This window comes from Lissotriton helveticus, chromosome 6 (assembly GCF_964261635.1).
Source record: "Lissotriton helveticus chromosome 6, aLisHel1.1, whole genome shotgun sequence".
Classification (NCBI taxonomy): Eukaryota; Metazoa; Chordata; class Amphibia; order Caudata; family Salamandridae; genus Lissotriton; species Lissotriton helveticus.
In genome coordinates, this window is record NC_136067.1 from 612,394,448 (window position 1) to 612,409,771 (window position 15,324).

At 43.1% G+C, this 15,324-nt stretch overlaps 1 protein-coding gene across 6 annotated transcripts in view; it reads right to left on the reverse strand.

Moving 5' to 3' along the window:
- The window catches only part of COL12A1 (collagen type XII alpha 1 chain), a 433,058-nt gene that overhangs the window by 374,397 nt on the left and 43,337 nt on the right, over window positions 1–15,324 (reverse strand). For 3 of the 6 annotated variants that reach the window (XM_078648068.1, XM_078648070.1, XM_078648069.1), the window contains exons 10-11: window positions 11,934–12,536; window positions 3,617–3,889 (exon numbers count right to left, since the gene is read on the reverse strand). The exons of the other annotated variants lie outside the window; for them this stretch is intronic. In XM_078648068.1, the coding sequence (XP_078504194.1) occupies window positions 3,617–3,889; window positions 11,934–12,536 (876 nt within the window). The remainder of the gene's footprint in view (window positions 1–3,616; window positions 3,890–11,933; window positions 12,537–15,324) is intronic. 6 annotated transcript variants of the gene reach the window in all.

A 15,324-nucleotide genomic window follows, 5' to 3' on the forward strand; every position in this document is an offset into this window, starting at 1 on the left:
CATGGAAGCACGCCATGATCCTACCACTGCTCAAGAAACCTACCTTGGACCTCCTCATCCATGCCAACTACAGGCCAATCTCCCTTCTCCCTGCTCTGGCGAAAGTGGCCGAGAGATACGTGCACAGGACAATTTCCAGTTTCATCGAAGGAAACGACCTGTTGCACGCCTCGCAATCCGGTTTCCGTGCTAATTTTAGCACGGAGACGGCTTTACTCGAGGTCACTGATGCCATCAGGGAAGTGCTCGATTCTGGGGGAAAGGCCATGTTAGTCATGCTTGACTTGTCGGCGGCATTCGACACCGTTCCTCACGAAGGCCTCCTTGTAAGACTCTGGGAATGCGGCCTTCGCGGAACGGTGTGGAACTGGCTTAAATCTTTTCTGGCCGACCGCCGGCAAACGATCTGGGCGCCTCCTTTCTCCGCTGACATGGCTCCGCTAGAGGTGGGAGTCCCTCAGGGCTCCATTCTCAGCCCCATGCTTTTTAACATCTTTATGGCCCCTCTGGCGACAGTCGCGGAGTCGTTTGGCGCCCAGATCGTGTCATACGCTGACGACACCCAGCTCCTGTTCACATGTGATAGGGGCGGGTTGTTTAATGGTATACAGATTAGGGATTGTCTTGGTGCGGTCTTTGAGTGGTTTAGGTGTCATGGCTTAAAGTGCAACTCCGATAAGTCGGAGCTCCTTTTTTTTGGTTGCACTCCCGAACCCAATTGGAAATCTTGGTGGCCACAAGATATGTTTCCCCCCGATAATGTGTCTTTTAAGGCCAAAAATCTGGGAGTGATAGTGGATTGTGAACTATCTTTTGGGCCTCACATCTCGTGTCTTTCAGGAAAATGCTTTGGCATTCTGCGGATGTTGAGGAAATTTCTTCCCTTAGTATCACTCAAACATAGGAAAACAATTGTCCAGGCCTTGATTGGCTCTCGACTGGACTACGCAAACGTTCTTTTTTTGGGTCTACCGAAATATCTTTTGACCCGTTTGCAAGTAGTTCAGAACTCGGCAGCCCGAGCCATCTATGGACTCCCGAGGAGAGCTGGTGCCACTGTTTTATTGAACACCTTACACTGGCTACCTATCTCAAAGAGAATTCTTTTTAAGAGCCTGACCGTGGCCTTTAAAGCTCTACATGGTAGAGGCCCCAAGTATATTGGGAAACGTCTTTCCCGGTACTTACCTAGCAGGACCCTGAGGTCATCCTGTTTGTCCATGATGACAGTTCCTGCAATTCGGCGTGCGAGAATGGGAGGTCGGTCTTTTCGCTACCTAGCACCAAAGGCTTGGAACGATCTACCATTGTCCCTGAGACAGGCTCCTAGTCTTCTTGCTTTCAGGAAAGACCTGAAAACGTGGCTCTACACGAAATAGATTTCTTTTCCATTTGTCTCTGCTTTTTGCTGTTGTGTGGTTGTTTTTATTTGCTGATATTCTTCGCCAAAGCGCCGGGATGCTCCAAATGGAGTAGCCGTGCGCTATAGAAGAAATAAATTAACTTAACATAACATAACATAAAGAATACGTGAAAAATCCACGATTAAGATATATATGGAAATGTGTCATACCATTGTACTAAATGGTGGATGGAGGGCGTTGTTGAATACATTTGAAAACCATACTTGATGCAGTCCTTGAGTTACATCAATGAATACTAATGGAATTCTTGTAGGGGAGAAAATTGACAACATTTTACAGATGAGGCAGGTCAGTGTTAATCTCCGAACGAAACCTGTTTTTCAAGGCAACAACATATATTAATATGATTTTCCCTGAGGCCTCACGAAGGTTAATACACTCTTCCCTACCCTGGCACCTGGAAAAGTTATTACATATGTGGGATGGTATAGATATCGTTCAATGCTCTTTCTTTCGCTAACGTAAAGATCTACTAATCGTTTAGGAACTGTTTTAACATTCCCCTTCAAGCTGATTTTAGGCATTTGCATATTTGTATTTTCTTTAATACTCACAGAAGTGTTATTTTCCATTTTTATTCAGAATATTATTCTGTTACATGAGAACCACTGGATATATGTCCAACATAAGACATATTTTGGTGGGTAACATCTAGTGAGCTGAGTGTGCCACAGCCAGTGAGCAGTGATGGGAGAGAAACTGTGAAAGTGAGGCTGAATCAGAAAGATATTACCAAAGAGTTATGACATTGGATAAGTATGATGGAAAGGGTGTCCTTATGAAAAATACTGTCCAAGCAACTTTTTGTTGGTGTTATTAAGATTTTATCATTCGCTTTCAGATTTTAGAAGCTCTCTTTAGGATTCCAAACTAGTGTTTCTATCAGTCATCAAAAACTCTCAGTTAGTAAGAATAGTGTCTGGGGCTCAGGCAGTGTCACTGGGGATTCCTATTTAGTTCCGCCAGGATTATAGTTGCAATAAAATGGCCCACAGAGGGTAGGAAGACCACTGGCCATATTCTATTAATAACAATCTCACTGCTGTCCAACTCTCCATGCCACATGTCTGAAGGTGTATTGAAACATGGGCGTTCTTGCCAAGCACGCTATTTGCATGGAAAGGCATGGTGGTGTTGATTTATTTGATAATATTCCTAAAGTCTTTGAGTACAAAATCATTTTTAAAGCATGAACTGCAATCTGAATCTGTTTTTAGAATTCCAAGTGATGTGTGTGCAATACACAACACCTGTTTTACTTTCATGAACTACCTAGCATGGTTATGCGGCACAAAATGTTCAATATGCAGTTTAAATGAAACATACAACGTCCATGGAAACAGTAAAATCATACGCCTAGTTCGGCCCCTCCTATTGCTTCAGACATCCTGATGTATCACTTCTTAGTTGTTTTATCATGCCATGTTTCTTTCAAAAGCATTGTCCTGCCATGCCTCTTTACCAAATGAAGTAGCTCGTAGAGTTGGTTCTGCAAATAAGTACTGTACACATCAATACAGGGTATGTTTGCAGTTCAGATGTAGTCATTACTCCTGGTAGGCAATAGTCCATATTTTACAGCAGCCTTGTCACTAACTATGATTGGTTAACACTGACTTCCTATTTGAAAAGTTGTCATCATGGCATTTCGCACACTGCCCATATCTAGCTCATTCCTAATTTGAAACATGCAGCTTCAGCAAATTCACATCCAGCCTCACAGGAATCGAGCCCGTTGTTACCAGCTTTGGTGAAAACTCAAACAGGCTCTTGCCAGCCTTCAAGTGTATGTTGCATTGAAAGACTCACTTATTAGCAAATTCAGCATGCTTCCAAATTTCTGATTCTTCAGTGGCATAAAGCAAATGTGAAGATCAAAATCGATGGGAAAAATAAATTATCTTTTGGTTTATTAAAAAGTAGTCAATGGACAGTGCAGAAATTAGAGATCTGAACTCAAACAACACTCCTGTATGGATTTCCTTGTGCCCGTATTGAATACCCTTAAGCATTAAGATTTACTGAAAGACCCGGTGTAAAAATGAATTTGTATATTATTATGTAGCCAGTGTTTTAGGATAGTACATAACAGTGCTATTCAGGTTGAAAATACATCTACGAATATGCATTGTGAGACCATGTCCATTGTATGTTTAGGGAGAATATTGCTTTTGAAGAAATAAACCATTTACCTTCCAATGTTGTTTCTTCTCCTTTAAGCGGAGAGCTCTCTCCGTCTCGGTACTCGGCCACCACTCTGACTTCGTATGTTGTTTTGGGTAATAAATTGGTGAGGACGGTGCTCGTCGTTGGAGCGGGCACTGAGACAACAAACTCCTCCCCGCCTAGAGCTACAGTGTAGTTCACCAGGTAGGCAATAGCATCTTCTGCAGCTGGAGACCAGGACACGCGGAAACTGCTGGAGGTCACCTCAGCAAAGGATAAGTCCCTGGGAGGTGTCAAAGCTGTCAGGAAATATCACAGGATTAGCAAATACACCTCCTTACATGCAACAGCTAATTTCTATAGCCATTTTGGTGAATACAGTGCTTTGAAATAACATTTTGAAGCTGAACATATGTAATCATGAGTTATCGCTGGCCACAAGGTAATAATTCAAATACTGCCTGTCAGAAAGAGAATTAAATCTGTGTGTCTTCAGTATTGAATTATTTTATAAATGAACTAACAAGTATCACTCTCTGACAAGAGATAGAATAAGTGATGCTGTAATAATAAAAAAAAAATCTTATATTGCTCCTTGATCTGCTTTCTTATACATCCATCTAACCACTTTGGGAGGTCTCCAAAAGCAGACCTTTGGTGCACGTTTTAATAAACACTGTACTTAAAATGTTAATTTTCTAGAATGTTCTGTGGCGTGACATTTTTATAACATGGAAAGGCGAAAAGTAAAAGATTTATTTTTTTTGCTTGTTTTCTTTCTCTTCTGCCGATGAGTCTTGTGTTTGGATATTGCTTTATATATCATGCCAAACCAAATAAAGTAATGATCCCAGATATCCAGCAATACTGAGATGAACATCTTTAAGTCCCAGTGCTCAGGAAATACATTCTGACCACTGTATTATAGCACCACTAAGACGTGGTAAGCAGCTGCAATGTCAGGAATGTATGAGTTACTCAGGAGGCACCACCTTGAAGCTTTGACATTAGTCAACATTTTTAATGTGCAAATGCTGGACTTTTCCTTCCAATAAATAGATATAAAGTTGTGGGTCTCAGGAAGGATCGTGCCCCACACACAAATCTCAGTTCCCAGCCAATTTTAAGAATGATTGGAAAACTATGAACTTATTCTAATGCTGCCATTTAGTTTAAACATATTGGATTGTAGAATATTTTATGATAGCTAGCAAGCAAGTGGCTTATTTTACTCTACCATCTCGCCATCATGGCTAGAAATTTTTAGTAATATGAAACCTGAGAGTATCAAAGCACTGTACTATATATAGCAGCACTTTACTTTTACATGAGAGACTTGGGTCCTCTCCTGGCACAGCAATTGATGCTATGGGAAAACTATGCTATGGGTTCCCTTCTGACAACTAACTTACCCAAGCAATGGCAAATCCAACATTTCTCATGCTGTCTTCATTTTTAGAAGAGAAATTTGCATAATATGCTTAGTTCAGCCAGACAAATAGTTTGTAAACGCTATATAATTGACAATGTATTCTTATTGTAGGACAATATTCTAAAAGTCAGGGTGGGGCCATGCAGTCATGGAACCCATGCTATGTGAAATGCTGATTTTACTATTAAGTGGGTTAGGCCTTACATGGCCTAACCCCTAGAAAAACTGAAGGAAGTGCCAACCTTAGTAGCAAGACTAAGGGGCTGATTCCGATGTGGTTTGGAAGGCCTACTAATTTGCTCTGTGCGAATAGGATCCAAAACATGTCTTTCCATATGAATTGGAAAGATTTCTGACCAACGAAGTACGATGCAAGTTAGGCGTTAGGAATATCCCATTCCGAATCCGATGGCATTTGGAATGACCAAGCCATACAGAGCAAAAACGTACGTCTCCATAGGCCACGTTTACGAACAATTACAATGCTGGATTCGTACAGCCTTTCCGAATCGTGCCATCCAACTCGAATCGGCAGTTGGAATCAGACTTTGGAAGCCTGTTGTGGCCTCCCTTGCCCTCGGGGCCTTCCCAATTGGGCCAGTAGGCATACCCATGGGTCCCCCCTTACCAACCATGCACAGTGTGGCAGGCACCAGGGGGTACCAGCCACAGGGTGCCCGATTTTCCCAGCCACCCCTTTCTTCAATGGGAGTCTATGCATTCAGTCGGAACATAGGCTCCCAATAAAGTCAATGGGAGTCCAACCAAATCATATCGGGAAGCCTCCGGATGCATCGTAATGGGTCGGTTGGACTCTCCTGATCCAAGTCGGTTAGAAAGCATTCCCAAACCGATTTGGTCAGCAAGATTTCCAAACCGCATCGGAATCGGTGCCCTAGAATGGTACAAGCCATTGTTCCACAATAGCTGCAAAGCAAATGTTGCAAGAAAAAGTGTCTTGCCAAGACGGGAAACATCTTTTGCAATGCAGTATTAAACACACAGTGCCTTAAACATACATGCATTTTCCAAGCATGCTTTTTTGTTGCTTTTACAACACATACCTTTACCATGCATGCTAAGTCTACAAAGTGTGTGTGTGAGCGTAAGTGTGTGTGTGTGTGTGTGTATACACTATTTTTCAAGTGAAGAAACGTATCCTAGAACATGTAAGAGCCATCAAGGATAGTGGTCATTAGTACCCAGTAGAATGTCATGTTCAGACTTGTCATGGAAGTGATTGGACAGAAATGACCTTCTTTGGGGTGGATAGAGTGAGGGAACATCAGAGAGAGGATGATCGATGTCTGAGGCTGCATAGGCTAGAAACAGAATATATAGTACATTTGGAGACTAGGGAATCGGGCGGCGTAAACATGAGCAAAGATCTAGCCATACATCTGGATATATGAAATTTAAGTTCTGTGTTTTGTACACACTTTTTTGGTAGAGTTTTCTTGTATGGAGTGGGAGCTTTTTGAAGTGTAAATGAATGTCATATTACCCTCCTTTCTTCCTATGTCCCTCTTATTTTTGTATGAATTGGTTAGGGTTTTTCTCTTTAGGTTTTGGAGACAAAAATATGGAGAGTAGTCACAGAGAATGCATTTATGGTATATTAATATGTAGTGGATGTATCTACAAGATATGGATGCATTCCCACTAGAGCTTTATTATTAGAAGCAACATGAAGTATATCTGATTAGATCTGTTAGAAATGCCCACTAGGGTCTGATTGTTTAATCAACTATAGAATGCATGTTGGCAAGAAATCAGAACTCTGTACATTTTAATTTGCATTGTATATCATATATAATTTCTGTATGCTATATAACTGTCTCACATTTTTATTCTATAAAGGAAGGGTGTAGTTGATGGATATTTATCCTCCAGATCTCCACTAAGGTTTTCAAGTTTGTAATTCTAGAGGAGACATGGAAATTCATCAAGTTGAGCAACTGTGTAACAAAAAGAGTGGAGTAAAGGATTAAATAGGATGTGTAGTATGTCTTTCGTTTTGTTTAAATGTGCAGATGATCACTTTAAAATGACATGGTGTAATCGTAAAGCCCACCTGTGAACAAGGCTCAAAGATATGAGCCGAAACGTGTTGGGCTTGTGCTATCTTGCCGAAATAAAACGAAATAAAGCACATTTGAACACTGACATTGAGCCTATGGGGTTATCTCTGTCCTCATACTGTAGCAGAGTGGTGTGTTTCCGAGAGATATATATATATTTCTCACTGACCTTATTTATACTTACCTGCATGGTAAAGGCATGCATGGTAAATAAATATGCCTGGTAAATGCATGCATTGTAAAAAATGCATGGCAAAGGCACGCATTGTAAAAGCATGTATTGCAACGTTGTACGACCGCCAAGACCCCAGTATTTTCATCAGATGTTACAGAACTTTTCAGTGACCCCCCTAAACTGAATTCTCAAATAAGCTTAAAACGCATTATACATTTATGCATTAAATTAACCTCTACAGACACTGATGTGTCATTCACTATACTGTGAGGTCGCAAATAGAAAATCACCATAGTAAAAACACCGACCACTTATAAAGAGGGCCAACAACATATCAGTGTACAAAAAACGGATGTATGACGTTACAGCGCATACTTTTACAACGCCTACCTTTACATCGCAAGTTTTACAATGCATACCATTACAACGCATAATGCTTTTGGGCGCTGGATAGTGAATAGTTTAATTTACTATTCCAACTCCAGTCCCCGTGGACACTAGGGAAGGTTATTGGATAGTAGATTAACCTATTCCCTATCCTAGAGCGCCCCCAAGCGCTATGCGTTGTAATAGTTTGCGTTGTAAAAGTTGCGTCGTAATGGTAGTGCGTTGTAAAAGTTTCGTTTTAAAGGATGTTTCCCACAAAAAACATATGCTTCAAACAGACAAACTTTTAGGCACTCCTCAATGTGGCCCGTGTTGCTGTCTATGAGACGTTTTGTTAGGGATAGTCATTTTCATTGGTTAGAACAGATATGAATGAATCATTGTTGTCTGCCCAGCTGCAGGCGTATAGTGAGTCATATTTATCTAATGCTCCAATTTTGATTTATGCAGAAAGTCTGCAAGACTTTGCAGGGCACCAAAAAAGTCATCTTGGCACACTTGAGGCTTGTGAAGCGAACAATGGCACTCAAGGGCAGGCTGTAGTTTACTTTGGTAGAGCTGGTTAACTCCTTTCCTCATTCTGAGTATGTTGTCAAATACATTATCCCACATGGATGTGCATGCTGTTCTGAGGTGGTTCAAAGATATAAGAATGGCCTTATCTGTCTCAGAAAATCTTATGGAGGCAAATTCACTCTACAATACATAGGTGAATTAACACTTGATGTTTGACACAAAAAATAACCTCCCTATACGGAGAAAAAAAGTGTAAAATGAGAGTTGGGAGAACAAAGAACAATCATCTGAAACAGAATGTCCTGGCTGAGGTAAACATTTTGTAGAGGTCTGATAAGCACAGAGTTCACTGTCATTTAGGAAAGATGCGTTCTGAAAATCAGCATTGAAAAGTTCCACCTAAAGAATGGTCCTGTTTTATTCACTAACACTGCTGATGAGTTCCACCTGAGTTAAAAAGGCAACTCTTAACACTCAGTTTCAGTCTCCAAACAGCTTCAGAAAATGAGGACCCACAGTTTCCAAAAAACAGCAGTTGAAATGGATGCATTCATTAAAGAAATAATACCTGAAAGTCAGGGGATTGTATTTATCGCAGACATGATGGCCCAAGCCGAACTGTAAAAATGCCTAAAAAACTATAGCTCATAAAACATTGAGGATTTAATATGCCAGCCTGACTCCGTTCTACCTAATGAACTGACAGAACACACTCCTGTGCATGTTCAAGTCATGCTCAAGTCATTCTCACAGTACAAAGACACAAAAGCATTCTTTTCATGAGGTTTTAAAGTGGCTCAAAATAGTTTGTGGTGTTTCTTTTCGGTGCACATTTCTGTTATTTGTGTTTTGGACTTGACTGTGCTTTGAGTTTAGTAGTCCTTACTGTCTTTCGATTCTCTTAGGGTGGACACACATCTCTTATGAACATTTTGTTTGGGGTATTTCAAACATTTGCCGGCTCAGAAATTGAGCTTACGTCGGAACTCCAGTCGTGCCTCATAAAGAAAGTGAGCATTCAAACTGTGGTGAAAATATATCCCAGGAGACCCCGGAGTAGGAACATCCCTATAGATGAAGAATTTCCAAAGGGGTCGAAATTTCTCCAAAGATGAATATTTCCCACTCAGCAGAAGTCAAGATTTTCTTTGCATACAATATTCTAGTTTGTTTTAGCAAAAGATTTGCACCCAACTGGGATGTTTCGAGACACAGCAGCAGGAAACTGACTTTTACATGTTATCTCTCTCTCTTTCTCATTTCCTTCCCTGTACTTCTCTTTCAAATGTTTCCTCCCCTTCCATCTCTGTGTAAGTTATCCTTATCCACTTTCTGTTCCTTATCATCAGTCATTGCCCCCCCTTAACAAGCCTCCATTCGATAAAACCCCTCCTCTCTCACATCTCTGCTGCACCCCACACTTCACCACTATGGTTCACTCTCCTACCACAGAAGACCTGACCTAATGACTGGTGCCTCATTTACTGCTCTCCAACAACAATTCATTAATCCCAATTTATGTGGTGTTCATATCTTTAAATATATACGAGTGTCCTCCCTTCTATTGTGCTACACTTCGCAATAGGATCTCTGTTAACATCCAATTTCTTTCATTTGCCATTGAAATAATTAGTCACAGAAGCAGATATCCAGGGACTCTCCCTTGAATAGATCTGTTACTTCCTCACCGGAAGAAACCAATCCATCAACATGAAGCATGAGATCTTATTTACCGAGTCCCGTAGGGTTCCTTGCTCTCCCAAACACTCTTCAACATCTACGTAGCCCCGCTAGCCAATGTCATACGAGATCACAAAATAAACATTGTCATTTACACTTACATTACGCAACTGACACAGTCCCTCTCTGACAAAACACGTAAGACCGGGTACAAGTTCACCACATGATTTACAGAAGTAAACACCTGGATGAATTTCAGTTGCCTCAAAATAAACTCAGACGTGACAGAGATGGTAGTCTTTGGGAAGACCGCCTCACCATGGGCATCGATCTAGTAGCCCACAGATGATGCACCCATCCCAAGCCCTGCTTGAAAGCGAGAAACCCCTAAATCATCATATACAACAAACTGGACAGGAACACCCAAGTCAATGCAGTGTTTTCAGCCTGTTTTGACATACTAAGAAAGGATGCTGAAGAACATTTTCAAGTGGCTACCAGACAACACAAGGAAAATGGTCACCCAAGACCCCATCACCAGCAGACTAGACTATGGGAACAACCTGTATTCAGGGATAGCCAACCAGCTCACAAGAACACTGCAGACCGCCCAAAATGCAGCAGCCACACTAGTCCTTAACCTCTCACACCGAGCACACATCACCAAACTAGCTCCCGATAGACAAGCGTGCACACTTTAAACACCTCATCCATACCTACAAAGCTCTCCACAACACTGGTCCAGCCTACCTGAACATCTGCATTCACTTCCACCAACGTTCCAGACACCTCCACTCTGCTGGTCTCCTACTACCACATACCCCATGCATAAACAAAACTAGAGCAGGGAGCCCTGCCTTCTTGTGTCTGGCCCCTAAAGCCTGGAATGACCTCCCACAACAAAGAGCCTCCTCCTCTCTTCTTGACTCTTGCAAGAAGCTGATCATGTGACTTTTCTGGCAAGCCTCAAAGGATGGTCTCACATGCCTGCTTCTGAGCGCCTAGATACCCTCACGGTGACTAGTGTACTATAAAACACACATAACACACCATAACAGGACATAAAATAACATACCACACAGGGCTAGTGTTTAATCATCAATCAAGGGCTTCATAAAATGGCCTACAATTTTTCTGCAATTGATGGCATGGCTACTGCTGCATATAGCATCTGATGCTGAAGTAGGATGCTTCCTGCTCAGCCAATAATGATCAACTAATTTCAGCCCAGAGTGTTCGTCTGCCAGCGGCAGGTCTAACATTGCTGAAGTGAATAGTAGTTAGCTAACAAACTGATGCCAAACTATGGCAGGACTTGGCATACATGTGGAATTATAGTCTATATGTAATAATGATAAATTTACACTGATTTTATTTTGTAATGTAAGTAATACTGAAAAACTCTTATTCTATGCCTGCCCCATCACAGCCTTTGCATTGGTAGGGGCAACTCGGATGAGTAAATACACTTCTGCACATAGACACATGGGCTATTGCTATAGACTAGCAGAATAAGGCATGGGTTTTCTGGTTTCAGTTTTTAATTTCCAGTAAACAAACCCCATGAGCCATGATTACTGAATCAGTTGGGGTTAGAAGAATGAATAATGTGCACTATTTGGAAATGCAAAGATGCAGTAAAAGTGCATGTTTTAGCTCAAGATATACACAAGATCTTCTATGCCGCAGCCTGGGATTAAGGCATTTAACAATTATCTCTTCCAATGATAATTATAAACTTCAGTACATTTCAAGTCTAAGCTCTCATCTTGAACACTTCCAAAATATGCTGTTTCCCTGACAGCTTGCCTATGCCATAACACTCTTCCTTTGAAGACAAGTTATCCTAGCAACAGAGCTACAGTGCTGTGTAAACATTATTCAGCAGAATATGTAAATTTCTCCAATTCATGAAATGGAAAATCTCTTGCGCCTGAAATAGCTCACAGTCCTTTAAACCCTAAACTACACAACTTTTTCCAGACACACACATTTCTTTGTTTAAAAGAAAATACATTCTTATATACAAAACATAGGGTATTATATTAAATATGTATTTCTTTCATACTTACATTTTACTTTTATATTTTTTAGCTCCTGTTCAATTCTGAGGCAGATTGATTGTGTGAGCTCAAATGATATTCTTTGGAAGGCATCAAAGTCTTCAACTGTGTACACATGGGTTGCTGTTGGGGGGGTCGCAATTGCTTCTAGCTCACTACGCACCGCATCCTTCACACCAACTGCAAATATTTCCACATCCAAATTCCTAAGTTTTAGGGCTGGGTCTTTAAAGGCATCTGAGGACTTCCCATCTGTAATCAGTATCATGACCCTCGGCACATTTGGTCTCGCTCCCCTGCTTTCGATGAGCACCTTCTCTCTGACATAGGTCATAGCCTTCCCTGTGTTGGTGGAGCCACCTCTGTACGGGAATGTATTCACAGCTTTAAGGATGTCATCAATGCTGTCGTATTTGTTCAATGTGAACTCTGTGTACGGATCCCTGCTGTACTGGACTAGACTGATCTGTACTTTTTCAGGAGACACGTCAAAGCTTTTCACCAAGACTTCCAAGAATGATCTAACTTTTGCGAAATTGGAAATTCCAATACTGTAGGAACCATCAACTAAAATGACAACGTCTGCCTTTATGTCCTGGCCACTAGAACATTCTGTTGAAAGAAAAATATAATATGTTTCTTAGACATGTGGAGAAAAAAACATCAAATCAATTACCACGTCTATAAATACGGCATTACACTGTAAAGCTGTGGCATATTTCTAAGCTGAAATCATTGGATAGCATCTCTCTTAAATCCTTCCAAACTGTTAGATAAACAGATAGATATCTACCGAGTGGGACATTGGGATTTGGACACTGTCTAATTAGCAATAGTTTCCATATCGCAAAATACCACCATTTACATAGTTTGTGACAAGATACATGGAGTTGGCCACAACACATCTAGACTTCGCTATACAAAATACACTTTTTTTGGCAGAACACTATCCTGTAGTGAACTTGCTCCTTCGCAGCCCTGCTCCGTCTTCTAGCTTCTGCTGTCCCCGTCATCTGCTGCTGACCCAGAGGTCAGGAGTTCAAGGCCCTCCTTCACCCACAGGCTCCTGCCTGAGCTTCGCCCCTGGTGATCAAGTGGCAGACTGTAACTGCTCTTCTGCTAGGGCTGCCCTTCTGACTCTCTCTAACTGCTTTTTCTGTCCCTCTTTCTGCCTTTTCAATCTCTTTCTGCTTTTCTCTCTTCGTTTTCTTTTTTGTGCCTCTGCCTTTCCTCTTTTCCATTTCCCAACGTTTTTTTCTCCTTTGACACCTTGCGGCTGTAATCCCCCGCTGCCCCACCCCGCATGTGTCCCTTCACGTGTTTTCCCGCCCCCCAGCTGTCCAGCCCACCACAGCACTACTTAATGCCGGCCAGGTCCGAAGTTCAAGGTCCTCCTTCAAAAGAAGGCTCCTGCCTCTGCCTTATCCCTGGTGGTCTAGTGGCAGGAGCATCAGTGCTATGCTACTAGGGCTGCCCTTTTGTCTCTCTACCTGATTTTTCTGTCCCTCTTTCTGCCTTTTCAGTCTCTCTTGCTGCTTTTCTCTCTTCTCTTCTTCTTTTTTCTGCCTCTGCCTTTGGCTTTCCTCATTTCGTTTTCCTGCCATTTTCTTTCTCCTTCAGCACCCCTGCCGCTCCCATCTCCCGTGGCCCCACCCCCTCCATTGTCCCTTCCCGCTCCCGCATTTTCCCACCTCCCAGCTGTTCATCCTCCCCAGCAGCACTACTTAATTGTGGGTGCACCGCTGGTGCACTCAAGGGAAGTCTGTCTGCGCTTGTCCACCCCTGTCCATGCCTGGACCCCACCCAGCATAAGAGACCCTGGCTCTTGGTCCCTCCACCGCTATGATACCAGCACCATCCTCACCCACAACCCTCAACACCCCACTACCTGCTGTCTAGAGTCACTGAAGAAGACCAAGGGGCCCTTGACCTTTCGGAACTGAAACCGTGCCTTCAGCCACGACAACACTCCAGCTACCCAGCTGACTAACAGTGCACCCGCCTGACTCAACTGCATCCTCCTCAACAGGGCAATCCCTTGACAAACGCACCACAGAAATCTGGGACCTCCTCAACGTCACCTCCCCCGACATCGCGTTCCTCAAGATAACCTTGATTAACCCCTGCTCCGGACCGGACATCGCCATCACCATCTCAGACAGTTACAAACTCACCCGCAAGGACTGCTATGACCGCCCAGGAGGTGGCATCACCATCATCCACAAGAACACACTCCAACTAACCATGTACTCTAACGACCCTACGATGACCCTAGAATACCTCCACTTCCAGTTCCAAACCAACCGCAACACCACCCTGCATGGCACTCTCGTCTTCAGGCCTCCCTGGATCCTGACCGCCTTTCACCTATGCCATCATTGACCTCATTTCAACCCAGGCTCTTGCATCCACCGACTACACCCAACTCAGATACCTCAACTTACACATGAACCACCCCAGCGACCAGAACACTTCCTCCCTACTGGAGAACCTCGCCAATATCAGACTCAAGCAGTTGGTCAATGCATCGATCCACACAGCCGGACACAGGCTCGACTCCGTCTTCTCCACCAGCAGAAACATCACCTAGAGGAACACTGCCGATTTCCTCTGGACCGACCATCACTGCGTGCACTTCACCTTCACAACTCCCACCGTACACCACCACCCCCATCACAACTGTACCAAGGCCACAGAAGAACTACTTGTCGGCTCCCTCAGCGCAACTTCTCCGCTAACGGCAACGGTCACCAACACCACAGCACGCAACCTCTGTTGATGGATCTCCAACTGCGCCGACTTTCTGGCACCCCTCAAGTAAAGACCAGGAAAGTAATACTCCAAGAAAACCAGCTGGTTCACTCCTGACCTCCACGAGTCAAGAAGCACCTATAGACGACTCGAGAAGAGATGGAGGAACAACAAATCCCCGGAAACCCATGCCACCTTCAAAATCCGCCATCAATGCACACCACCTCTTCCTCAAAACCACAAAGAAAACGGCCCTCCAAGAGAGAATCAACGCCAATGCACACAACAGCAAAGAACTCTTCACCATCTTCAATGTGTTTGCCAGGCCCAACAGCCAGACCACAGACGTCCCTCCCTCCCAAGACCTCTGCAACAAGCTTGGTGCCTTCTTCCACCATAGGATCAGACGGATCTATGACAACTTCGACACCCTAGACCCTGCCACTACACCTGCCACCACTGCAAGCAACCACGCCTCACCCCAACAGACCATGCTCTGTTGGACCCCACTCACAACAGAGGGGACACTCAAGACCATAAAGAGCATCCACTCAGGAGCCCCGTATCACATCTACCAAAGAGTAGCCGCCGCCATTGCCCCTCAGCATTGCCACACCATCACCTGCTCCATCAAAACCGCCACCTTCCC